The 27,930-nt window shown below is 43.1% G+C and overlaps 2 protein-coding genes across 4 annotated transcripts in view; both read left to right on the top strand.

The window, feature by feature from the left end:
- Positions 1–8,551, top strand: part of nhsl2 (NHS-like 2) — a 116,363-nt gene extending 107,812 nt beyond the window's left edge. For all 3 annotated transcript variants that reach the window (XM_069714830.1, XM_069714831.1, XM_069714832.1), the window contains exons 5-10: positions 487–669; positions 1,769–2,891; positions 2,996–4,157; positions 4,311–4,620; positions 5,773–5,890; positions 6,673–8,551. In XM_069714830.1, coding sequence (XP_069570931.1) covers positions 487–669; positions 1,769–2,891; positions 2,996–4,157; positions 4,311–4,620; positions 5,773–5,890; positions 6,673–6,994 — 3,218 coding nt within the window. In that variant the 3' untranslated portion in view covers positions 6,995–8,551. The remainder of the gene's footprint in view (positions 1–486; positions 670–1,768; positions 2,892–2,995; positions 4,158–4,310; positions 4,621–5,772; positions 5,891–6,672) is intronic.
- Positions 8,552–15,874: 7,323 nt separating this feature from the next.
- Positions 15,875–27,930, top strand: part of arhgap36 (Rho GTPase activating protein 36) — a 41,705-nt gene continuing 29,649 nt past the window's right edge. Inside the window, exon 1 of the mRNA XM_069714786.1 lies at positions 15,875–16,365. Within this exon, the coding sequence (XP_069570887.1) occupies positions 16,348–16,365 (18 nt within the window). The 5' untranslated portion in view covers positions 15,875–16,347. The remainder of the gene's footprint in view (positions 16,366–27,930) is intronic.

Raw genomic sequence — 27,930 nt, 5'->3', positions numbered from 1 at the left:
CCTGTTTTAGGCAAGTTTCATTTTAAGCTTATTTGATACTTAAGACTTTTTAAAGTTTTTAAAGTTTTTCTATAAAGGTAATATTTTTTTTTTTAAAAAGCTGAATATTCCAAATGTGATTTCTATACATTTTTCTGCATTTTATCAGAATGTAAATACGGTATGTTTGACTCTGGCCTGTCTGCCACAAAAAAATTATTTTAACCTGAGTGAGTAAATTATGCTGAGTTTCATAAAAACAGTAGCCTGAATCATGTTTGTCGTAACCATCTTAAAAGATGTGAGTTGAAAACAGTGCGGCCTTTTCAGGAAGACTTCAAATCAGACAATGTTCACAGAATTGAATTTCTTCCCTTCGGGTCTCACTCTTTCAGGAGTCATAATCTAATACTTTATTGCCACGTCAGCAACGTGGTTGGTTTTAATTGAATTTACTTTTCCTCCCATCTTCTTGCTGACCTCCCTGCTGGCGTCTTTCTCCTCCAGGTGAAGGGGGAGGAGTGAAATTCCACGGCGTCGACCTCCTCCAGCACTCCCCATCCCCATCCCCCTCTCCTGGGGACCCTTTCCCCCACCAGCCCCACTCCCTGGAGCTTGTGACCGACACCCCGCACCAGAGCCTCCCGCTGAGGAAGACGCACTCTGACCTCGACACAACCTCCCCTGCAGGTGTGTGACCATTAACTGAAGCTCTCACCCTCCTCCGATGTGCTTTTACACCCCCCCTCCCCCCTCTCAGTTTCTCCTTTCGTGCGTTTCCGTGCTACAGATCTTATTACTGCTCACACAAACTGCAGCTTCAGTGTAAGACAAGACAGAGGGACGAGAAAGGAACAGATCATATCAGAGGGAAATTCCTCTACTCATTTACGACAGATGAAACTCTGATATTGTTCTTGGTAGCCGTCAACTTTTTTTGACTACACACTTTGATTTTTACTACTCAAGCTGTTTAGATGAATCATTTTGTTGATTTTATCACCACTAAAAACAGCTTTTCGTCACTTTTGAAAACTTGGCAGAAGTAAGAAATGATACGTGTAGAAATGCAGCATACTTTTGGATACTTCTTCTATTTTAGATTATAGATTTCATTTGTTTTTGTGAAAAATGTTATTAATATTTTACATTAGACCAACTATTCACACTCCTTTTTGACTTCAACCCATTTTAAAACAGGTTGCTCTGTCAGGAAAACATGTTCATCATTTCCCTTTGTGCTTTTTAACCCACCAAATGTTTAATTGAACAAAAACATTTTTATAAACCGACAGAGATTAATGTTTGGGTTAATCGTTTCTTTCCTTTGTACTTGCAGTAATCTGTTTTGCCAGCAGCCAGAAGCTTTTCATGCCTAATTGGTTTATTCACTACAACAGGGACATTCAGGGTATAAAGGGTTCATGTAAACAGTTTAACCTGAATAAGACTCAATTTGGGCACAGATGAGAGAAAGACATCTAAACGCATGTTTTTGTGTTAAGACCGAAGATCAGTTTATATTTCTGTAAATTGTTTCGTGGCCACGACTCTTTGCAATTATTTTAAAACCTGGTTTTGAAACGTAATTTATAAAATACTGGATGAACATGTATTGTTCTATAATATAGTCTACAACAGCTAACTTGACGTTAAAGTAGTTTTCTGAATGGGCAGTCGGATATGGAAAGAAGCGTTGGAGTTTTCATAGTGAGTTCGTACTGTCAGTTGGATTTGCTGTAGTTAGTTTAATTGTGTTAATTTTACTCCTTCTCGCTCTCCTCTGCAGATAAAAATTCGGGGGAGCGTGGCCCAGACCAGCTTCACCCAGGAAACATGGACCATTCTGGGCTGCTGTGCTCAAACACACCCACCGCTTCTTGGAACGGACCAAAAGGTTCCACCTTTTCTCCCGGAGCGTGGAACGAGCCTTACAATTACGGCATGAACAAAGGCCCGGCGGTCCCGCCCAAACAGCACAGCATCATCGGTAATGCAGGAGGAGGGGCGCAGGACGGGGTGATGCTGGTGAGCTCCAGACAGTCGGTGAGCTCTCACTCCAGCTCGTTCACGTCTGTGAGGGACCCTTCTGGGAGAGGTGGGAACAGCGTGCCGGGGATATCGCTGGCGGCGGCGATGATGGGGAAGCGGAGTGAGACAGAGGGGGCCGCGGCGGATAGAGGGAGGGGAGGTGGAGGAGGTGGGGCAGTTGTGGAGGCAGGGAGAGGCCGGGAGAGGTCGGCACGGTCCATAGCAGCACAGAACGCCTTTAAGTTTCGGGAGCGCTCGCTTTCCACGCCCACAGATTCCGGCTCTTTTTTCTTTACGGATGGCGGCCTATGTCAGACGGACGGCAATATCATGTCTGCGGGGAACGGGAACACTATGGCATTAGACCAGCAGCAGGAGCATCACAACTTCCTGGGTTTGGGTGAGAACTATGCCCTCCTCTACCCGAGAGGGAGCTCTGAAGACAGCGCCAGTACCACAGACACCATCTCTGTCACAGCTTCGGACTACAGCACAGAAGGCCGCTTGCGTCTTCGCTCGCGCTCCATCTCGCTTAAGAAATCCAAGCGCAAGCCACCACCTCCCGTGAGGAGCGTCTCTCTCATGAAAAACCTCGGAGAAGCCGAGGGGAGAATCCACCATGAAGGCGGTCTTTACCGAGATGGCCGGCCAAAGAGCCTGCACATCCCCAGGGATCACTACCCGGACTTCCAGCCAGATTTCTTGTTGCCCAGCTCGTCCTGCTCCTCTAAACCCAGTGTTATTGAGAGGGAGCTGGGTCAAGGAGGGAATGACGGGCCTCCGAGCCTGGAGGTCCAGGCGCCAGACCGGGAGGGAGAGACAGAGATCACCTTCCCTACTCACTGGCAGCTCGGGGAGTGGAAGAGCAATGACCCCTACAGGTAGACAAACCACACATAAATGTTTGGGACGTATTTGCTGTTGTCCCATCTGCCTGGTTATCTGTTACATACTAAGCATTCCTGTCTTCTTTTCCCTTCCCCAGGTCTCTGTCGGGCTCCAGCACAGCAACAGGTACCACAGTGATCGAATGTATGAAAGTCAGAGGTAGCTCGGAGTCCCTTCTCGACTCTCCATCCACTTCTAGGGCCACCTCGCCCTCACAGCTCTCCATAGAGACTGATGTCAAGGCCTCCTCACCCTTTAAACCTCCAGGTCTTATGTCCCCATCGAGTGGCTATTCCAGCCAGTCAGAGACTCCCACCCCAACTGTTTCTCTCAATCAAATGGCAGGTCATGGGACAATAGGGACAATAGGGTGTAAGATGCGCCCCAAGATCCCAGAGAGGAAATCATCGCTACCATCACCCAAGGACCCGACTGCGAGGTCTAGATTATCCTTTGAAATGCCCGGGAATGCACATCTGGAGCTGTCATCAATCAAGCCAAAGCAAAAGGCGAGCAGACGGCATTCGGACACCTCAACGGCAGCAAAACCAGGAAAAATCAGCCCCTGTTCTTCGCAGGCATTACCTGTGGTTACCCAGAATGAGCTGAAGACGATTCGGCTTCGCTCTGTTTCTCGTGGCGACCTTGAGGACTGCCCTGATGGGGCCTCTGACACCATCGAAGAAGAACAGCATGGTCGAGACCTCGGCGAGGACCCTAGCCCACCACCCACTCTACCAAAACCTAAACCACCTGTCCCTGTCAAGCCTCCTTTACCCAAACGGCCCATCAACCTCCTCCTTAAGTCTCCTTCTCCCTCCTCCACCTCCCCTCTTGCCCTCGATTCACCTCCTGCCTCACCTGTGGACCGACCGGTGCCTCTGGGCAACATCTACAAAGTCATGAAAAAGCCAAAACCCAAAAAACCTCCACCACAAACTTCAAGTCCTACAGTTCCCCCAGATTTAAGTTTTATCACTGCCCCACAGACTGCCTACGATCACCCATTCCTCCCCCACTCCCAGTCCCTCTTTGATCTCCCGCCTCTCCCAGACCCTCAGCCTCTCTTGGAGGACCCTCTGTTGGAGCCTGAATTTGACGCTGACCCAGACATCCGTCTCTGGCCTGAGGAGGGAGGTTCACTCCCGTCACCCTGCAGTAACCAGGAGGCCCCAGAGCTTCAGGATAAGAGCAAGACACTCCCTTCAAGGATGACAATCTCATGCCTGGCAGAGCTGTCGGACAAAAAGAAACCCAAGGTGAGGAAGATATCCTGAAGGAAATGCTTCATTTTAGGAATGACTTCATAGTTAGATGTCATTCTGGTGGCAAACAAAGTAGAAATACAGACTGTCGATGCCGCTGATGTCTTCATTTTAAGTCATTTTATTTCCTTTCTCATTCCTTCCCAGGTTCCTCCTCCAGTCCCCAAGAAGCCAAACGTCCTGCTTCTTCCCACATCGGTTCACTCCTCCACTAATGGCAGCACAGACCGACAGACACCACAGACCGACAGCCCGGTGGGCCTGCGGTCTCCGGTAGGAGCGTTCCCTCCAGAAGATATTCCCACCACCCTGAATATTCCAGACATGCCGGAGCAAGATGAGAACTACTTTGGAACAGACGAGGAGAGTTCAAAAGAGTCGTCGCTGCAGTCATCGCTTCAGGATTCCTCTCTCACAGAGCTGGAAGGGAAGATGGGCAGCGCTGGGATTGGGGCAGGTACAGTATCTCCTGACTCAGAAATTAAGATTCTTTGTCTGCATCGTACACTATTCATGATGTTGGAGGTTATTCTAACCAAAGCGTCTGACCTCTTCTGGCCCAGACACTATGACAAAAAACTGTACTCGTAAAACTTCACTTTAAACATTTAAAAGACATCAACAGAGCTTAAGACCCATGCACTTCTCAACTTGAAAGGTGATTTGGAAAGCTTGGTCCTTTACGGCGGACTGACTGTAGTCAGCTTGGAATATAAAAGATTACAATGGGAATCCAGTTTCCAAGTAAAAATCCAAATGTCTGGAGAAAATATTATTCCAAATTGTTTTGTCGCACATTGGGAGGGAAATATTACATTTTCTGTTCAACTACATTTACTTGACAGTTTTAGTTACTTTTTAGAGAAAGATTTGTTAGATAAAACAAAAATAAATATAATACAAGAGTTTTCACCAGTGGTTTCCAAACTTTTTGGCCTCTGGCATCTTACAAAAAGCTGTGTGTCGTTCAGTCATATTTTAGATGTCCCTGAGTTGTTAACAGCTCCACCGAAGAGGGAATTTTTTTCTTCTAAACTTCAATTCCAAAACTTGCAAAGATATATTTTTTTTTTATTCACTGATTCTTACTTCTGTACTTGTTCTAAAGTAGGATATTTTTCTGCAGTACTTTCACTTATAGTGGAATATTTAAATAGCTTTATTGGTCCTTTTACTAAGGTAAAGAATCTGCATACTTCTTCCTCCGCTGGTTCAATGCTTGTGTTGATGATGATAGCCCGTCAGAGCTTCCACGTTTGATTAGGATTCTTCCTTGCTGATTTTGATGCAGAACCTCCCGATTCTGCCAGAAGATATTTCTCAGGTTTTGAAGCAAATCAAGGCAAATTGCTCTAAAATTGGACCAAATCAAAACACCGGCGGTTCATGCTGTTTTTAACGGTGAAGATGACATTTATCATTATGATCTTATAATTATATAATTTTGTATACAACAGGGTTTGATGCACTGCAGAAATTTGCTTTTTAAAAAACAACAAAGCCGGTAAATTATTTACAGACATGATGTATGTGGCGAGACAGAAAAACAGTGTATGATGGAGAAACATGTCATTTGCATCTTTTAATATGATTCGTCTGCCTCGGTCAGATGACTCGGCAGCCAATGAGAAGACGGTACTCCACATCTCAGAGGAAACAGATGACGACGTGTTGGCCAGCACACCTACAACACACACCACCGAGGACCTGTTCACCATTATACACAGGTTTGAACACACACACACACACACACACACACACACACACACACACACACACACACACACACACACACACACACACACACACACACACACACACACACACACACACACACACACACACACAAGAAGGGTCTTTACAGTGTTGTCTGTTTTGACAGTACAAACTTGTTCTCGCTGCACAAACGCTTTCAGTCATCATCAAGCTTGCCTGGAAGCTTTTTATAACCCCGAGCATGTGACAAAATACATATTGTCTTGAAAAGGTGTGAGGCAGACAGAGTGTAAGGTTTCCTAGCAACAGCTACATGTACAGTGGGTTAGGGTTACTGCACGACCACTGGCTCTTATTTTGTCCCTTTTTCAGAATCCCTCTCTCTCTCTCTCTCACGCACACACACACACACACACACACACACACACACACACACACACACACACACACACACACACACACACACACACACACACACGGAGAAACAGGAAGCTAGTCTCTAAGCAACAAGTGTGCACGATTTTACCTTGTGTGATGCTGAAAATAGCTTGAAAAGCATAGAAGAAAGGGCAAGGAGGGGAAAAGGAAGATCAGGAGTCAAGGTTTTCATCTGGTACAAGAAAGGAGGGAGTCCCTTCTGCAATTATAAATTTTTTCATCTCTAAAACAGGAAATGTCAATCTAAGTGTGACTCACTTGGCTTGAGGAGTAGATCTGAAATCATGAATTGAAACAGCTGCAAACAGCGGGAAGCTTAAATTATCTTTTTTTTATCGTCTTGCTTCTCTTGCAGGTCTAAGCGAAAGGTTCTGGGTCGCAAGGAGCCGTCCGACTCCTTCGGCAGCCGCCAGAGCCTGGTGTCACCAGTGAAGCACAGCACCAGCGGCAGCGACCTCCGAAATCTGACCTTGGGCAGCAGCCAGAGGTCGAGCTCCCGCAATGAGAACTTCATGGCCCTGCTCCAGAAGAAAGGCAAGTCTTCCAGCGGAGGAGCCAGGGTGTCCGCCATGGAGCTTCTGAAAAGCACAAACCCGCTGGCGAGACGCGTCACGGAGTTTTCGACGGCCGACGGAGGAGAGGCAACGTCTGGGAGCGACAAACCCAACGACCAATGAACGGAAGTACCGGTAACGGGTGTTAACCAGGTCCGTTTGCTGTTGACAAAGCTACCAACCAATTCTACAATCTGCTGCCCGCACGGGGCGGGGGCCCTTTGACCAACATGTCCAACCAGATTGCTCCAACTACTGATTGACCATTTGGACTGTCCAATCAAATTGGAGCACATTTTTTGGACAAAATGGTCCCTCCCACGGTTGGAGCGCTATTGTTCCCTGTCTAACCGGTCCCTCTAGGAAAGCAAGACACCAGTGGAGAGAAGAGTATGTTCTCACTATACATCCGATGGAAGGTGGAGGTTTTGAGGTCGCGCTTCAACACTGCACCGTGTTTTCCTCATTGGGAATGTGTTGGGTGGAGTGATGGGTGGAGTAGACACTGGGAATGTCAAGGTGTCCAGTGGATATCGTTACTCCTGGCTCCTTCCAGATGAAGACAAAAGTCCCTCGTGCCAACAGTGGTTAAAATGTCGGAATATGTAACCCGACTGATCTCCCGAGGTCGCATCAGAGCATCCGCCATCAAATGAATCCAAGAAATAACTGGAATAAAATACAGATTTGTCCACGATTCAACCAAACTCCTCCAGCCAGTAGCACTGCAGGACCGGCACCTGTCGACCCGCATGACCCGAAGGAGAGATCGCCAACGGTGCGACGAGGCAACCGAGAAAGGAAATATTCCCAAACCTCGGACGCTCCGACTCCACAGCAGTCATTTCCCCACGGACGGAGTACATTCGTGAGCGCAGGATTTTACAAAAGAGAAACCACACGGGGGCTTTTTTGCCACCAAAGACGAGGCGTGAGCGTGTCACACATTTTGCCGCTCGAACGTGGACCTTCACGAAACATTCCACAGAGGCACCCGGCAGACGGACGACATTTTGGAACACAAGCGCTTCTCTTTTCCGTTGGCGTCGGACATCGTTTACACGCTGCTACGTTTTTCCTCATCAATCGTTAGCTTTTGTTTGGATAGTTTTTTGTTTTGCTTATATTTTTTTCCGACACATGCAAGACGGCCATTTTACTGTGCATCTTTAATTGGATCATACAGTATGTTACATGTACAAAGATAAATGTAACCCATCTATCAGTGAGTATCACCGGCGGACGCAAAGACTAAAAATAGTGTACAAAGCAGCAAGAGACTTGGACTACGATTTGCCCGTGCAATGAAGGGAAGACACACTCAAACACACACACACACACACACACACACACAGACTGACGAATAATGGAAGACGAGTGGGAGTGTGTGTTCATTCGAGTGTGTGCGCAGAGTAAATCACGCCTGTGGAGTTTCTGTACGGAGAGTATGAAGCAGGCCTGGTTATTAAACAGGGTTTTTATTCGTTTTGGTCTGTGGTGTTGGGACCAAAGGACTGTTAAAATCTACAAAGAGACCTGAGGGGACCTCGCAGTGTGTATGTACAAATGTGTGTGTGTGTGTGTGTGTGTGTGCCTGTGTGTAGAGGGAAGTGCCAAGAACAAAGTAGGACTAGACAGACAGACAGACAGAGACAGAGAGAGAGAGAGATGTGTGGCTGTTTGTGTGTTTGGCTCTTTTGTTTGTGTAGTCAATACGTGTCGCAAGTGTGTGTGTGTGTGTGTGTGTGTGTGTGTGTGTGTGTGTGTGTGTGTGTGTGTGTGTGTGTGTGTGTGTGTGTGTGTGTGTGTGTGTGTGTGTGTGTGCGCGCATCATCACCACGCACCCCCTCCTCTCTTAAGGAGAGGATTAGGACGACCTAAGCAGCCCCCCACACACCCCCTTAAACCTCAGATAAAGATTCCAGATCCAAGAGAATTCCGGAACCGAGGGGACCGAGGGAACCTTAAGGCTTCTGGAACCTTAAGGCTTCTGGAACCGAGAGGTTTCTGAACCGAGGGGACTCCGGGAACCTAAAGGATTACCGGAGCGAGCAGCGTTCCTGAACCCGAAGGATTGTAGAACGGAGAACTGGGAGGCTGTTTGGACCTGAGATTCCCTCCATCCGTCCCTCTGTCCCTCCGTCCATCTGCCCATCCGTCCCTCCGTCCCTCCGCCCATCCATCCGCCCTCAGTGTTGCAGAGCGACGTTTTACCCCACAGAAGAGTTGCTGTTTTGTTTTGCCTCCTCCGTGCGTCTTTTTTTACATTCTGTTTCTTTCGTTGCAGAGAGGAGGTGAAGGTCTCCTTCTCCTCCTCCTCCTCCTTCTCGCTGCTTACTGTTCTCCTCCTCCTTTCATTGCTCCTGGAGCAGTCCTCTATATACTGTCCCCCCCCCCTTCTCTCTCGTAGCACCACCTCTCTATACCTTTCTCTCACTATCTATCTTCCTCCTTCCTCTTCATCCTTTCCATCCATCCTCTCCTCCATCCGTGGCCCTCCCCCCTTCTCCCCCTTCCTGTCTCTCTTTTCTCTCTCCACCTCTCTCTGCATTCAGTCTATGCATCTGAGCTCAGCGGAAGACGCGACACCGGATGAATGTCAATGAATGACTGTTAAAAAAATAGATGCTGTTCTTAGTTTGAGAGTTAAAAAAAACAAACACAAAAAAACATTTTCTATCAGCGCTTATCTTCTGCCTTCTTTTCTTTCTGGCTCTCTTGAGTTTATATATTTTTCTTTAGTATCCGTTTAACATGGAATTAGCACGGATGAATGAATAGATGACTGATCAGGTTGGATCTGTGCACGAACACGGAAACAGGAAAGGCTTGAATGTGTTTCTGGCGTGAAAGGACCTTGACTTTTGGACTGTGAAAGGAAAGAAACGCCCTGCGGTCTGACGGACCTCCGGTTCGACCGTCGGTTGTGGATCTTTGTGCGGACGGGTCGGGTCGATGCGATTAGCAGGGCTTCGGCTCATAACGCCTGACTCATCCCCGTGCACGGATGGACCTCCCTAAACAGAGGAGGGAACCTTTCATCTCCTGACTCCCAGTCAGCAAACTATCTCTCGGTGCTATTGAGTCAGAGCTCCCCCTGGTGGACGGAAACAGAGGAACCAGTAACATCAGAAGAGTGGAGGGAAGAAAAAAAAAAAAAACTCCTTCAGGCACATCTCTCTTCCCTACAGCAGTCCTTCAGGTATTCCATCATCCTGAAAAAAAGATGCATAAATTATCACCATTTATGATGACTAGTCAAGTGACGCTTGTTTTAAATATTTAGTGAATGAAAAAAGATAAACCTATAAAACTCTTGTTTGTTTGCCTTGTATACTGAATTACAGGCGTGTTTCTGCAGCGCCTACTGTGGTTTTTTTTTGTTTTTGTTTTTTTAACTTTATTATTATTTTTATTTTTTTTTCAGCTGCCTTGGTGGTACACACACATACATACCCTTGAAATAACAGTATACTGCAGGTGTAAAAGGGAGCATTTAACATTTAATCTGACAAATTTTGAAGAGCCCAAACCTGCGTTCATATCCAGGGATGCAGAGTATGGCAGTGGATGCTTATTTCCCCTTAGAGACAATATGCCTCGGATTAAATGTCAGAGATCAGTTATTGAGCAGCAGAGAGGACGATGCAGAGATCTGCGTTGTGTTAAAAGGGTTCGTCTGTCAGACTCTTTTCAGTGTGTGTGCAGGATCAACAAGCCGCAGTGTTTTCTACTCGCTCGTACGCAGACAGATGGCAGATTCCCTTTAATCGGGAAGCAAGGAGAGGTAAAAATAAACAGAAACCATATGGGTACACTGGTTAAAGAAAAGAAAAGAAAAGGTGCTATCCCTCATGTAGGGATGTCGTCTTGTAATATTGAGATGAAATTTTGTAGCAGTTTTTACAAATATTTCTCAGAGACGGAGCTGCTCCGCAGGTAGGAAATAATCTCACGTCCTGCCAGGACATTTACTGCCAACACGGTGCCATATTTTTTCAACTTTCTATTTCTCCTGAAAGGCTACTACAACCACATATTTACAGACAAAGGGAACAATGTGTGTCGGGAAAACCCTGAAACTGTGTCGATATTTCTGACTCCGGAGCAGCTCTGCCTTTCGAGAAAAGTCTGTAAAACTAAATTAGCGATCTCTAAAATATGTTGAGGGAATATTCTATTGAAAAAGACGTTTCTATCAAGTGTAATAATAGGGAGCTGACAAGGGGAATATATTTAATATTTAATCTATTAAACCTTCTTTTGGAGGAGAAGTGGGGAAGAGAGGAACATGAGGAGCAGAGGTTTGATTCGGTTGAATGCTGAGATTGCAGCGCAGACATTTCTACGTATGCCATCATCTTTTCCTTCACCTCCTCTCTCCCTCCTCTCTCCCTCCTCCTCAGCTGTCCTGTGAGTCAGACGAGTAATCACGTTAAAAGCTTTTCCCCCTTCTCTCACTCTCTCGTTTGCTCCCCGACAAATTGATAAAAAAGCTACGAGAAAGCGAAGAAAGGAGGAGGAATGACTCGCTAATTAATCTGGTTCAGTTTTTACAGTCTTGGAGATCCACGGCAGCCATATAGCAACCTGCTGCCTGGAAACATAAATAAAAAACAGTGCAGGGGAAAGTTAGAAGTTTGAGACCGAGAGTTCAGAGAACTTCGAGAAAACGTCAAAGTTTGTCTGAATAAACTCAAGAAAGTTTTTTGATTAAAGTTTAATGAGACCAGAAAACACAGTCGACCACAACTCATCTCAGTGTTTGCAAAAGGACTCAAATATATTCTTTCAGAGACAATAAATCTTATTTTACTGATTTGTGGAGAATTTTACCACAAACTGCGCAAATACTTTCACCCCTTCTCGCTGTTTTGGGCCTCTTCTCGCCTGACTTTACTTCCCTTTATTTAATTCTTAATAACGTTTCGTGTAAAACTCACAGAGCCGTTGTTAATGGCTTAAATTAAAGAAGACATCATTAAATGACATTAAATTATTTAGTAACTTAATTATGTAGGACATAAGACATAGGACAACATGTGTTTGGTTGTTTGTTTTACAGCAAGGTCACTTAAATATGAATCATTAAACTAAATACATAAAAGGGGAGAGATGCTGTTTTTAAAATGACAAAACAGTACTAGTTCGAATAAACCTCTAATTTGACATCTGTACTGTAGTTTATTAGAGGTGTAGATGCCTGTGTCCACACACCAGGGGGCGCTGTAGTAAGGGGTTAAAATAAAGCGTAATGGTCCACATTTAACAAAACAATCAGGTTCCTGACCCGAGAGTCTGAGAATGTAAAAGTCCGCCTGTAAACACAGTGAGTTTGTTTTAAAAGAAATCGCACAAATTAGAAGTTTTAATTTGCCACACTACATATAAAGAAAAACTTTTAAGAGTTCTGCCACTCCACACAAACTTACAAGTCACGGGAAAATGTGGGGTTTCAGGTCAGGCCATGTGGTTGGCGGTCCGGGTGTATCATTGGCATCAAGACAGTCAGAAATGGATCTAATGAGGCAAAAACATGTGATTTATGTCAAATTTGGCAGCAGCAGTCGGGTTGAGGTCCCAATGATGCGAGAACATTCAGCGTTCAGGGGTCTAAACTGAAGCACTGTTATGTCCCCGTTACATACAAATAAACCCAAACAGCCACAGGAACAACTGAGTGGAGACTAACCGATGGATATTTATGTACAATATATTTACAAAAACAGAGTGGAGGAAACTTTAAATTATCTTCAGGGTGAGCTAAGGCCAAAACAACTAACAAAACCATCCTACTTGTATTAAAGTAACTTTAATAACCGAAACCAAGCTCGATAAAGGAAACACAAATTGCAAAACCTGCACTGTCAACAAATAGATGAAAAACTCCCTTCTGAAGAGGCTGAAACATAAAACTGGGGGTCTTTTGAGTAACCATTTGCACATATGTCAGTAAATCGCAGGTCACTCTGAAACTGTTGCATTTTTAGTTGACGTGTCCCTTTTTAACGTTATAAAATGTAAGCCCGGCTTTACGAGAGAGTGACGGAGGGTGAAAACAACAGAGAGACGTTATGGCTGCGGATTTGGGCCAAAGACTTTCTTACATTTGTTCCAGGAGCCTCAGACGGGTGACATTCACCGCGTTTGGACACATCACGAAAACTGACGTCCTTCGCTGGTAAACTCCACCCTTCTGACATTCCAAGCAAAAGTAAAACAAGCACCCCTTGAAACCCCGTTTAAATCTCGGCCTGGGGGGGTGGAGGGGAGAGAGGGGGGGGGTATACAGGCAGCTGAATAATTAGAGAGACATAGAGAAAGAGAGACAGACAGAGCTATTGGAATTATTCTATTTTTGTTATTCCTCATTGAAAAAGACATATTTAAAGGAATATTCCGTGTATGTATTGAATAACCTCCGTTTTTCCTGCCCCCATCCGATGGCGTGATCTGTGGCTGCGAGGTGGCGTCACACACACACACGCCTCCCTCTGCAGCTCTGCAATGCCAATGTGATGAAATTATTATTATATCATTATAAATAAATTATTTTTCTTGCTTAAAAAAAAGTGCATGTTTTGTTTGTTTGCTTTCCCTCCGTCGTACTTTCAAGTCAGTTCTCTGTAATGACGTCCTCAGTTAATAGCGTCATACCTCATTACAAACACACAGGCACACACACTTCCTGTTGTGTCCCTATTATCTTCTTGTTGGGCTCTAAAGCCATCTAGTGGCTGAAAGATGTCGGTGCAGCTTTCTGTAGAATTCACAAATGATAAGACAGAAACCTCCAGAACTATGTGAATATGCTGCTAACATACTTTAATATATACATAACGTTTTAATATAAATGAAAATATAGATATTTATATATTTGCATATAGCTTGAAATCAAATTTAAAGTCAGCTACTTTTGTCTCATTTTTATGTTTCGATTTCAAATTCAAAAATGCAAAAACATCCGTTTCAACCCTGTAAACGTGTTTCAGTGTGCAGACATAGTTTCTGTACTTAAGCTGGGTTGATTAAGTTTGATTATTGCACTTTAACAAAGAGCTCACGGGACCTAAAATCATGCTCTATAAATAACTTTTATCAAGAAAAAAAAAATCCCCAAATTTCCTCCTTTCGGTATATTTTGTTGTATGCCGCTGCATCCATGTTGACAAAAACAAGTTATGGATCTACTGTACTCCTTTCATGGTATCGATTTAATGCAGATTTTTAAATGGAGTCATGCATGTCATTCATGACAAACTAAAGCTTCACCTGAAGGACAATATACATTTGCACACAAAAAAAAGTTTCTAATTTGAAGCAGAATTTTTTCCAGTGCAGAAAAAGAAATGAAAAAACAGACACCAACAGGACTTCCTGGGTCTGAGACAGATTATTATTCTGTCTATCATTGTGCTTGTTTGATTGATATGTAATTGTATCCCGTGGGTGTTTGAAGGGAGGACAGCAGTTCTACAGTAGTTTCTGGAAGTGAAGCTGCTGCTGAGTCCCTAACAGCAGCTTCCATTTCAATTAGATTGTTATTTTTCTTGTTCTTATTTTGCAACAAATTTCAACACAAAACATCTTCTATTGTGTCTGAGGCCTTAAACAGTTCAAATGAAATGGATTTTGACCCATTACACTGATAACATCTTACTTTAATACCTTCAGAGGAGCTTATAATACAGATAATGTGGTGTGTACATATAAATATTAGTGAAGGAAGGTCACGAACTGTAAGCACCTTAAAGGTGGTCAGTGTGTGTGTGTGTGTGTGTGTGTGTGTGTGTGTGTGTGTGTGTGTGTGTGTATCATTGATCTTGTGAGGACATGAATTTGTTTACAGTCTCTATAATGTAAATCATGTGATTATAATATGAAGACTTGGTTTGAAAGTAATTAAGTCAATGTAATGTTACCACCGTGTGTGTGTGTGTGTGTGTGTGTGTGTGTGTGTGTGTGTGTGTGTGTGTGTGTGTGTGTGTGTGTGTGTGTGTGTGTGTGTGTGTGTGTGTGTGTGTGTGTGTGTGCAAGCTGGTTCAGCAGAGTGATTACTGCAACAGCTTCATAATGAAATGCTTCAGTTTGATTACATCGCTCTCTCCTCTGCCACATGTGCCGTTGAACGGCTGTCATGAAGCCTCCAGTTCAGATTTTGTCCGTCACCATCCTGCTATTCGGAACGGTTTGGAGCAAGAAGTGGTGTGAATAGACACTTTCTGAGGTGTGTATTGCTATCTTTGTGAGGACATTCATTCAACCTGAACTGTAAAACCAGGTCTGAACACTTAAACAGCCCTCCATACTGTCTCCACAGTGCTCACAAAGATAGACCTACAAGTACACACACACACACACACACACACACACACACACACACACACACACACACACACACACACACACACACACACACACACACACACACACACACACACACACACACAAACACACAGGGGAGGGTTCTCTAATCAGGGCCAAACTACCAAACACCATTCTTCCTGTTTCTGACAGCAGAGAGCATGCCGTGCTATCTGTGACACACACACACACACACACACACACACACACACACACACACACACACACACACACACACACACACACACACACACACATGGGAAGAATTGACAGCAATCTGCAATCAACTCTGAGAGACAGAAAGAAACAGAAGAAGAAACTTCTGCTGCTAAACATGTCTGAATAATTACAACTTTTGCCTCCTAATTAAAATATTTAGAAAATGATGGATGATGGGGTGTAAAGAAACAAAAGAAATATTGATGCTAAACAAGAAGAAAGAAGAAGAGGACCAGCATGCCAAAGCAAACAAGAGATTAAATTGCATCGGAAGAGTGGGGGGAAAAAATGAGGAAGTAGAACCAAAACAGAAAAAGGGAGGGAGGAGGGACTGAAGTCATGTGGGGAGCAGGAAGAAGGAGAGGGGGGAGTAAAGGAGGGGAGGGGAGGGAGGAGTAACGTCAAGTGCAGAAGGGAAGATAGGAAACAGCAGCTGCATTAGAAGAGAGGAGAAGCAACAAAAGGAGGAGGAAGAGGAGGAGAAGATTACTTTTTTTGAAACATCCTGGCTATTTGGAGTACCTGTACCTGAGCCACACACACACACACACACACACACACACACACACACACACACACACACACACACACACACACACACACACACACACACGCATACGCACGCACGCACACACACACACACACACACACACACACACACACACACACACACACACACACACACACACACACACACAGAGATACACATAGATACACACACTCACTCACACACACACACACACACACACACACACACACACACACACACACACACACACACACACACACACACACACACACACTCCTGACGAATGATCCTGCTGGATGGACCTACACTGCTCACATCCTCACGTCCAGCTGTGCACATATGAAATCGACCCGTGCGAGCAGACATGCATTTCTACTACGTGGTGGGTATAACACATGGTCCTCTGTGTTTGTGTGTGTGTGTGTGTTTGTGTGTGTGTGTGTGTGTCTTTGCATGTGAAACAGTTATAGATGATGTTTAAGATGAAACGTGCCATTTTGCCTTTTTAATGTCCACTTAAATCTCCTTAAATGTTGTAAATCTAAAGCAACAAGACGTCGAAATTAAAGAGTAAAGATCAACGTGAGCCGGGTGATTTGCAGGTGTCTGATTTCGCACTTTTAGCAGCTATGTGCTCTTTGCTGCAGCTCATTTATCATTTATTGCCCATGGTTTTATTGCACGATAGTCATTAAACTCGGCTGCACTTATTTCCCAGTAATCCCAAATCCCATTCCTTCAGGAATTCTCCAATTTTGCAGCGACACCCAAAATCCATCATTTGTGAAATTTTTAAACGTCAAATCCCTTTTTTTTCTTGGCCTGAAACAAGCTGTCAATGAATCAAAACTCCACCTCTGTGAGCTTTATAGTTGTGGTTAAAAACAAATCATCTAATGGCAGAGATCCCATCAGCTGTTCCGTGTGTCTAATAAAAAAAAAAAAGTTTTTATATTCTGATATAGAAACACAGGAAAGAGAAGCTTTAAAGAAGCACCAGTGTTCCCTGAAACTGCGATTAATTGTGATTGCAAACAGGAATCAAATGATCATTACTTCTGCTTGAATATTTATAAAAATAACAGAGAAGTTTTGGGTGTTTTGAGGTTGCGTGGAAACGCGGAGTAAATTTCCTGAAGCTTGTTATTCTTCCCCTTTTTTTTTCTCGACTCTGACTCGAGAATGGAAAAGAATTGTGATCTACAGTACAAAGAGAAGATCCAGGTTGGTTTAATGAGGTGGTTTTTAAATTAAGATAACTGCAGCAGTGGGAAATTTGAGTTTTGATACATGGATTAGATGGAAGATTTGTCTTGTGTGGACTTAATTCTTTCCAGGTCCTCAAAGCGAACTCATCTAATCCGCCATCATTATAACTGCCGTGCTGCATGCATCATGTAAAACCCCCTGTGTTGTATTTATACGACGTCCTATGAACCTTTTCCTTTTTGCCTCGCAGCGACACAATACAGCACAAACCATTTTATGAAGATGAATTACCGATATTCACCATCACATCCTCCCTGCAGCCTGCTGAACCTCACTGTAATAACATTAATATTATCAATGATGCAGCAGCAGGTTTCATTTAAAGGAAATTTAATAGCAGCAAAACACAATCTGAATCAAAATCACTTTAAAGCAGCGTTCATCAATTTTCTTTTACGCTAAAAATAGTTTATATAATTGCGTTTAATGCAAACGGTGTCTACTTTATGTAATGTTTTAGCGACTTTAAGCTCATTGTTCTTAGTTTTAACCTTAATGGTTTGGTTCATTGTGGTAGCTCTAATAAACCGACTGTATGCTGCTCTGATCAGCACCAAGTGGCCGATAGACACCATCAGCAACCAGCTGGTCTGACTAGGAGCGACTAGGAGGTGGAGGAGACCAAAAACAGAGCTAAAAAATGTTTTCACATGTAGGAGAGGCCATGACAGGCAGGTGTATTACATGCTGAGGCCTGATGCCAGGTTGTAAATTGGACTTACTAAATAATTGATAACCTAATATTTTTTTAGTACCTCACATACTTTGCAGGAGTGAGGATGCAACATTACAGAGGTGTATTACAGGCTGATTATTGTTTGTTTTTCTCCTAGGAAGCGTTTTCAGTGTGTGTGTGTGTGTGTGTGTGTGTGTGTGTGTTGGATGTGTTTATGTTGGACAACAAAGTGCATTATGTTCAGGATCTGCAGTGCAACAAGTTCGTCGGTGTTGCAATTTTATTGTCACGACAGCAGCAAAAATGAACTGTTGACAATTTTGGCGTTCAGTGAAAAAAAAATCACAAATAACAGACTGAATTATTGAAGAAGAGTTATGACATCGTCAACTTATCTGCCCGCCAGAAGACAAACCGCCAAATCAGGAAATGCAAAAAGTTGCCAAAGTGCTTTCGAGTGTGCAAGAAAACTTAAGATGCTTTCAATTGGCAGAGGATTGCGTAACTGCAGTTGCTCGAGGAGAGTGCGGTCATTTCTCTGCCATCTGCTTCGGAGCATCACTTTGGATACGACTGACAAAACCAAGTCCAGCTAAATCTTAAAGTTAATCGCACACACTTTAGCACTCCATCGCTCCTTTTCCTTCCTCTCAGACATTACCAGACAGCTGCATCACTTTCCTCTCAAACTATTATTTCTGCATCTGTCCATCTGTCGACTCTCGTTTCCCTCCCAGCAGAGCTTCTCCATCTCCATTGTTGCTCCATCTGTTTTTCCCGCGCTGCGCTGCTGTCACCGTCTCCGCTACGTGCAGCCCGCGCCGCTCAATCGTATTTGGTGCTCGTCTTTTCGATTCGGGGCTCTGACTCTGGCACATATTTGGCTCCGTGACGTGGCCAAATCCCATTAAAGTATCTGGGGACTCGGCCACATTTATTTATTTTTTATTTTTTTATTTTTTATCAACTGTGGCTTTGACCTCTTCACTGGAAGCAGGAGCTTTTTTTGTGTGTGCTGGTGGCGGTTTGTAATCAAGTGTCAAGTGAAAGCGTTAAAGGTGAAGGATGCTTGATTTTTCTCGGTGAAGTGAACTGTTGTCGGTGACAGAATTGCTCTTAATAAACAGATAATCATTGATTCTTTGTGAAAAATGTGAGTTTTGCTTTAATTTGTGCAGATTTTCGAGGTGTCTGTCTGAGATTTCTGGGCTTGGTTCACTCGGTTTTCACTTTTTTTTGTTCACTATTTACTCGTTGGTGTTATAAAAAAAACCCTTTTTTGTTGATTGTCTTAACAAGAAAAATGACCCGGAGTGTGAATGCTGATGTTTTTGTTGTTCACTACTGTATCATTTATTCTTATTGAACTTTAGGCCTGCACGATATGAGAAAAACCAGCAATGTGCAATTATATATATTTTTTATATTACAATGACAAGATAAATAAATATTAAAATGTGCATTCGTGAGCAATGCAGTTCCAATGCCTTTCTATTTCAATAGAACAGATTAAATAAACCCCACTCGAACGTGCATTCTGCTGATGAGGATCATGTGATATAATGAAAAATCCACAAACAGCCTCTAAATGTCCTGATTTTTTTACCTAAATTCAAAATTTAAAACTCGCTTTATGTCCAGACAACAAGGTTTTAGAAAAAAAAAAAAAAAAAAAAAGTGTAATTTGGGTGAATTGACCCTTTAAATCGCTTCAGCCAATCAGGTGCGCCCAAGCAACCAGCATCGTTTTCAATATTACTGGTAGCTTCACCTGAGCGCAGCTGCTTCCGGAACAAAAGTGAAACCACTGTTATCACCACCGCAATCTGTATTTTATCGCCCAGTTTTTCGGAAGAGATGAAAAGATGCAGAGATAAGAGGGGAGGTTGTGAAAATTACGTTAATCTCACCGTTTCCGGTTCTCGTTACTGTGAGAAAAGACATCTCGGTTTGGTGTTTGGGCTCCTCGGCTGAGCAGCAGTCACTCTGGTAAGCACTTTACATTTATATACATTCTTGAACGAAACCTGCTCCGGTGATATGATGTGCACGTGCTGCTCGTTTAGGTGACAAAAACAAAAACCCTAATATCAGCTGACGTTTAGCATCAGTGTGTTCAGACGCGTTAGAAATTAAAGCAGCTTTATTTCTAATGCACAAAGCGACAGGTTGCTGAACAGTGAAATAGTTAACAATAAAATGACTAAAATAAACAAGACAAGCGGGAAAATGTCATATTAGAGTGCAGAATTAAATAAGTAAACAGAAAAATATTAAAAGATAAACAAAAACAAGTTAAGAAACAGTTCAAATTTAAGAAAACGATGTTCTTTGCTCTTTTATGCCTGTTTGCTTCACGTGTTTTCACACTTGATGGCGTTTAACTTGCTTTTGGTTCAGTTATGTGCTGTGTGGCTGCTATTTGACTTGTGCATGAAATATGTTCAGAAATCTGGATCGGTTTCAGGTCCCATCACAACCTGCAAGCTCCTCTCTGGTGTCGCCTTCAGCCCGTCTCAGGTTCATACACATGCATTCAGTATCACAACACAGAGCCAGAGTCCAGCAGGAAAACGACACATTTAAGCTCCTTTGACGTGGATATGATGGTAGGACTGTTTATATTGAGCGTTATTTTGATCTGCAGTAATATCTTCAGTCAATTTCAGCTTTGTCTGACAGAAGAACTTTTGACTTTCCTCCAGAGGATTTGGAAAGCACGGCTCACAACGATGGTGTAAAACTTTATAAAGTATAAAGTTTTACACCATCGTTGTGAGCCGTGCTTCAGAGTTGTCGTTGTGTCTTGCTGGTTTAGTTTTGCAGTTTTTCTGTCGGCCCCTGCAATCCTCAAATGGTGGTTTGGAAAGCTTTCATGTTGTCTGCTATAGATAGTTGGAAAAGTCTGCAGAGGGAGTTTATAATAAGAAAGACTTTTGTAAAAAAAAAATGGTTGCCTTTTAACTGTTGTTTTACCTGCAGCTGTTTTATGTTGCCCAGGTTTCCTTTGCAAAAAAACAACTTTTTACATCCATAGGACCTCTAAATTAAAGGATAAATCTGGTTTTATTCTATATTTTTTATATAATGCAAGCAAGTAGACGTTTCTGTCATCTACAGAGTCCAACACTTTAAAAAAAAAAAACGTAAAAAATAGATCAACACCACAAAGTTATTGTTTCCCTAAAGGCCTCAGTAACATTCTGAAACAGCTGGCCATCACAGTTTTTAACAAACGTTACTACGTTAAGGTTTGTATTTGTTGAGGGAATATTTCCAGCTGTTGATTAATACACATTAATACACAAAACTTGAGTTTTCTGGCAGCAGTCAATCTGTAAAGTGACAGCGTGTCCTCTGCAAAGACTCATGGGATTTTTGGTTGATTAAAGCCAATAGAATGACAAGCAGATCAAAGCTTACATCACAAGAATATAAAAAGAAATTAATCCAGAAAAAGGACGACATGATGAAAGGATCTCAATTATTCATTATTCCATCGTCATGAATTCTGATAAAAAGAGCTGTAGATTAACTCTTTGTGTGTGTGTGTGTGTGTGTGTGTGTGTGTGTGTGTGTGTGTGTGTGTGTGTGTGTGTGTGTGTGTGTGTGTGTGTGTGTGTGTGTGTGTGTGTGTGTGTGTGTGTGTGTGAGATGTCAGATTTGACTCTTAATTTAATCCGGAATGAACCCGTTTCATCGTCATACTGACTCATGCAGTGACGGCGGTCCTGATGTGTTTTAGGCGTCTCTGTGGGTTTGCTGACAGAAATTGTTTTATGATATAAAGATTAAATAAAAGGATTTCTGTTGGATATGAAAAACAAGCGGCTGCGTACATGTTTTTTTTTTTTTTTTTCTGCTGTTACTTCGGTTCTCGTGTTTACTCTGTTTTATACTGTGTTTGAATGTCGACATAATTTTATGGAGCTCAATAAAAAACAACAGCCCGTGTGTTTTAACCTTTTATTTTAATCAGTGTGTGTGTGTGTGTGTGTGTGTGTGTGTGTGTGTGTGTGTGTGTGTGTGTGTGTGTGTGTGTCCTCTCAAACCGTCTGTAATCGCTCATCGGCCGTGCTCGGATTTAAGTAACCAGAGACGATGTCACTTCCTGCTGCAGGTTTCAGTCTTCGCTGATGTTCATAATCTGGTTTATGATGCTTTACATTGTGAAATCTGTCCTCTTGCACAGCGTTACATAAACACTTCGCTGGTTCAGGCTCATTGGAAAGTTCTTTAATTGGTGGCGACTGTTTCACATTTGTGTTGCTGTGTGGATGGTTGTTTTTTTAGGCACATTTTGTCGAGCTGAGCAGGACATTTTACACTTGAGGAAAAACTTACCACTGAGTGCTACTAGAGGTCGGCTCCAAAAAGCCTCCGGCTCCATAGACTCCCATTCAAGCTCTGTCTTGTAATATAAAGTCAAGTAAGTTCGTATGGTGCTGTTAACTACAGACACTCTTTCAGCTTTCTGGCTGCACATCTGAAAATAAGTCCATCATTTTTCACTGGATTTCTTCAGTGTTTGTGCCATTTGTTTTCTGCTAATACTTAGAAAAGAGCCATAAATCGCGACATTGGTTGATCAATAACTCCTGTTCTCCGGATCAGGTGGCGCTTTTTTTATTGGGGAGAAGCAATCAGAATCAAGGATCTGACGATAGCCGAGAAACCTGTCGAGGCAAATTTGTGATGTTATAGATTGAACTGACGATAAAACAAAGAGTTTAAGTTGCGAGAATGTTTCCACCAAGCAGAGCTGTTAATCAGTAGCTGAAGAAATGCTAATCACTCTCCCCTCCGGAAACCATGGATAACATCTGCATTGTGCAACATGTGCACGTATGTGTTCGTTGCTCAGTTAGAACCGGGCAATAAAACCACGTGTGTGTGTGTGTGTGTGTGTGTGTGTGTGTGTGTGTGTGTGTGTGTGTGTGTGTGTGTGTGTGTGTGTGTGTGTGTGTGTGTGTGTGTGTGTGTGTGTGTGTGTGTGTGTGTGTGTGTGTGTGTGTGTGTGTGTGTGTGTGTGTGTGTGTGTGTGTGTGTGAGTGTGTGTGTGTGTGTGTGTGTGTGTGTGTGTGTGTGTGTGTGTGTGTGTGTGTGTGTGTGTGTGTGTGTGTGTGTGTGTGTGTGTGTGTGTGTGTGTGTGTGTGTGTGTGTGTGTGTGTGTGTGTGTGTGTGTGTGTGTGTGTGTGTGTGTGTGTGAGGGAGTGAATAGCTTAATGCTGTCCCGGGAAGACCTGGGTTGAGTTACGACAGGAAAACCACAGGATTCCCACTTCTTAACCGTCGGAGTGTTTCGTCTCCACGTGAATCTGAAAGGAAAGAAAAACAAGTGGAAACGAGGACGAGACTCTTTCCATCTTTTTTTCTTTTCTTTTCTGTATCTTTACCTGAAGTGTGCTTCGTTTCGTATCGACCTTCAAGCTGTAACGGTGACTCTTGGCGTCTGCGGGTGGCCCCTCGGTCTTCTTCGTCCGTCCACCTGCGTCCGTCCTCACGTATGTGCACGTCTGCGTTCACATTTCATGATGGATCTCCTGCCGGTCGACTGCAAACGCCAGCATCTGGCTGATTTACTGACTTTCGTGGCTGGAGGATCGCTCGGCACCTCGGCTCACACGGCGGGCCGTCTCCGACTCCCAGAGAGTGTTGACAGTAGTTTGATGACTTTGAGTCACGAGCTTCTCCAGGAGAGTTGTAATGCCGCAGAAAGGCCGACTCTATACCTGCAGCTGGTTAAGCAAAGCTGCTGAGGGGAGTTTCTTTTTTATATTATTATTGTTTTGGGTTGCTCTTGTAAATGAGCTATAAAATGACAGGAAAATTCCACTGAAAAATCAATATTTCAAGACTACGAATGTGGCAGCTGGAGTCAATGGAGACCCAGAAACACTTGAAGACAGCATGTCAAAACATTTGGAAAATCTTCTCAAACTGCTAATGCAGCATTATGTACTTATTGTGTTGGCACACTATGGTTGCCAGATTTGGCAACATTTCTGAGGTGTGGATTTGGACCGGTTTGAGCTCAAAGTTGGCAGATGTTGATGCACCCGGACCGAGTGTGGACCAGGTGTGGGTTTGATTTGACTCAGTGCAGTGTACTTTGGACAAATTGTGGCGTCATCCATACCGTGTATTTTATCCCTCTAAATCTGCATTATATCATTGCGGTGGGTCTTCATTGTGAGTTAAGAACGTGTTTTCAGGTTGAACAAAAAATTTCAGTCCTCCTTAGTTTTTTTTCTAAAGGCCTGTTTTTCTTTGACACTAACTAATTAAAACATGTTCTCTTTGCTGTTTCTTGAAAGACTGAGATGAAGACTTGGCAGTTATTACTGGATCCCACTGTATGACGACGTGTTTAAATCCTTGCTCATCCTGAGCTCACTCAACTCGGCTGTGAGCAGTTTTCTTGGTTTTAAGAAGATTTGCTCGGCCTCAGTCTCTCCAAGTCGATGTTATCTGGTCAAAAATCCGCTTCTTAATGGGACTCAGTGTTGTTACACAAGCAGCGGGCAACTTGTCAAAGATGAGGAGGGGATGAGTGGAACTTTTTAGGAATCTATTCGGAGAAAGGGGATAAAGGACCGTTGAAATCGGATCATAGAGAAGTCAATATGGAGGCTCTAAGTCAAATAAGTTGGTGATATCGCATGACATGACGGTGTCAGTAGGGAGGATACAGGATGCATCATGTCATAGACAGCAGGGCTCCATCATGAAAGCCCCGGTTGGCATTTTCCACATTTCCTGTCTATTCCCCGTGGAGGATCCCCACCCGTCCCCGAACGGTGCCCACATCCCAGCACGGCTTTCATCCTAAGATGGATGGTCGGGTCCGGAGCGGGCCGGGTCAGAGCAGTTGTCACGGTGACACATCCTTTTAAAGTTTTTGTTGTCGAGGACACAACGTAGAATAAAACAGGGGATCTCGTACTTTTCCAGAGTTTTTTTTTAAAAGCACAACCCAGCATTACTCCATAACGTGTAATACACGGCGTCGGTGTCATGTTTTGTACCACTTTGTAGTACTAATCTACTTGGTTAGGAAAATATTGTTACAGTGGACAATTCCTCCCCTGGTGGACTGATTGGTGTATTTTCTGGGTCCTTATTGTGTCGCTTCAAAGAGGAATTGTTTTCAACTTCTTGGCAGCTTCACTTCCAAGCTACTCTGAAACATTTCAAACACAACTGGTTGTCTTTGGTTTTACTCACTTTGCTGTTTCCAGAAGACGCTCCTGCTTGTTTAACGGCTGCGTTTGCTTGCAGCCGCAGCCAGATCTCAGAAAAAGCCAAACACAGTATAGCTATCGTCATATGTTCTTGGTTTGGCTGATTTTGTGTATGTGGATGACACTGACTCCGGGTTGAAGACATGTTTCTGTCGTTTGCAGCTTCCCAGATCGCTTTCAGAGGGCAGCGACAACTGGACTTGAAGCAAAATGTTCAGTGAGCTAAAAATACTAATGAGTAAACTATACTTTATGCTTTTATATAATACTGTTACATAAACCCACTATGGTTTTGTGTGTCTAATCCAGCCATCAGACAGAAGAAAGTCACATCTCAGTATGATTTGAATTGGGCTTAATTTTAGCTTAATGAAGTGGATTTGAGTTTTTCCTTCGCCTCTCTTTTTCACTGGTGTCTTGTTTCTGATTATCTGCAGTGGGCATTCGAGTGTGTGCATGGGCCTTCATGTGTTTGTGTATTAATTAATGCATGTTGTAAGTCGTGAAGGATAAAAATGACAGTTATATCTGCCACTTTATGTGCTCGGATCTGTGAGTTATAGCCGTGTGTTTTCGTCCAATAATTCGAATGGAATTTGAGTTTAAAGTCTTGTTAGCTTCCTGAATTCCTTGTTTTTATGTCAGACACAGCTGCACCTCAAACAATCAGTAGACTCTCCTTTGTCTGTTTTAAAAGTTTAAGCTTCTTTATATATTTTCTTCCCATGAAGCCATGGACTTGGGGAATTGCAAGATTCAAAGATTTGGCCCAAAAGGGAAAGCTTTAAGGTGTCTTGTGTGTTCTTATAACAGCTTTTTGTAACAGTATTTTAGTCTTTGCATTGAAATATCATGGATTTTAGTTTTAACAATGACTAGATGGCTTTTTATGTGCAAAAAGAAATACAGAATAGGCTCCACTTTTCTCTGCTTTTTCCTGTCTTTTCTCCACTGCTCTGGTTTCTATCAGTTTAAAAAAAATTAATCAAGTAGGAAAAGCTTTCCTGGATGAAGAGAGGTAAAAGAAACAAACGGCTCGTAGGATCTTTCAGAGAGTAAATGCTGTGTGACAGAAATAAAGCGCATCATCGTACGTTTTCATGCCACAGTGCATCACCACAACAGCCAACATATGTCGCACAGCCACAAAAGCAGATGGTGATTACGTCACATCTCCAGAAAAAAATGCAGATTCCTCTGTCTCCTCTGTCTCCTCTGTCCTCCGAGGGGCTTCAGCACCGCGAGTGAAAAGAAACAACCCTGAAATGATATGAGAAGAAACGAGCCCGCCGCTGATTAGTTTCATGTCAAACAAGCCACGCTGGTCTGCTGACAGCGTTTTGGACTCGATGCTTAAACCAGACTGGTTCTTTACATTACATAATACTTGTTTGTCCTCTAAACTGCACAGCTATGGCAATCTGTTCTATACATTTAGTTTTTCTGTAACCGTTTTGAGGCGAGACAAAACATGCGTCCAGCAATCAGATTTGAAGAAAAGGATTCAAATTTAAAGAAATAAGACAAAACATGGTGAGTAATGTCCGACAGAAAGAAATTTATAAATAATAAAAGATATTTCTTGTTTTCTACCACCAACAATAAAAAATAAAAAAAAACAGGCAGTTATCCTGTTTCCCAGAGGTCTTTATCCCAAAAACATCAACTGTGCGAGTCGACAGAAGAAAGAGAAAATCTTTGACTTTGGGGAATCAGGCTCAGAGAAGGATATATCAGAGTATATCTTCAGTAATAACATCCTCGTGTTGTTCTCCCAGATAGAAAGAGAGCCAGTTATGGTGTTGAGTGAATTTAATCCCGTTCAGAGAGTCTTTGTTTTATAACAAAAATATGTAGCCTCCTAAATAAATGTTCTTGCAGATAAATTCATCTCAATAAAACACAGCATGTAAATTGGAGTGCATCGTGTCTGGATTTTTATTCGCTCTGACATACAGATAAAACATCTGTATGTGTTTTGTGTTTGCATGAGACTTTCCTCCATAGAAAAGCTCAACTGCATGGCCAAAATGCTGAATATGAAATGGGTTTATCTGTAAATGACAAGAAATCTCTTATGGCTGTGTGACTATCTCTGTTTCCTCTTTACTACTCCCTGTCGGCCTTATCTTTATTTATTTTTAAAAATCTAAACCCTGATCTTGTGGATAAACCTACTGAGCATTAATTGTCGTTTTGGCCAGCCGGGGGCACCAAAACAACTTGTAAACAAAACATGAACATATGATCAGTTTATAATGTTAATATGGCAAAAATAAGCCGAACGTTCACTCTGCTTTCAGCTCTGTTTCTGGTCTCCACCAACTCCTATCTGGTTTGTTAGTTGCTAAATGTTCAGCAGCGAGTGCGGACGTAAGTTGACATTTACGCTGCAAAGTAAAACCTTCAAGCTGTAACAGGATCATCTGACAGAGGAGGCTAATGTCATCGCAGACTAAACTGTAGTACAATTTCCTGTTTCGTCAGGAAGTCATTGAGTCCCCGCTGCGTACTCGCCGCCGCAACAACAAACCGAGGAGAAGTTTGGATGTTTATTGGAAGCTGTCAGATGTTGATGGTCGTGATGATGGGTGTGGATGTGAATGTCCTGTTTGGAGAAGAGAGAGAAAAAGACTTGTTATCAATGTCCTCGCTGGAATCTGGTTTCCTCCGTTGGTGCTGGCATTTCCTCTTTCTACTTTCTCCAAATCCTCTGTGCAAACCAGCAGACACCAAACAGCCACGGAAAAGCATTTGG

This window comes from Brachyistius frenatus, unplaced genomic scaffold (genome assembly GCF_029030835.1).
Source record: "Brachyistius frenatus isolate BFR_SWC_R1_liver_20210118 unplaced genomic scaffold, ASM2903083v1 Contig_135, whole genome shotgun sequence".
NCBI classification, from domain to species: domain Eukaryota; kingdom Metazoa; phylum Chordata; class Actinopteri; family Embiotocidae; genus Brachyistius; species Brachyistius frenatus.
The sequence above is the reverse complement of the archived record's forward strand: the minus strand, read 5'-3'. Positions and strand labels throughout refer to the sequence as shown.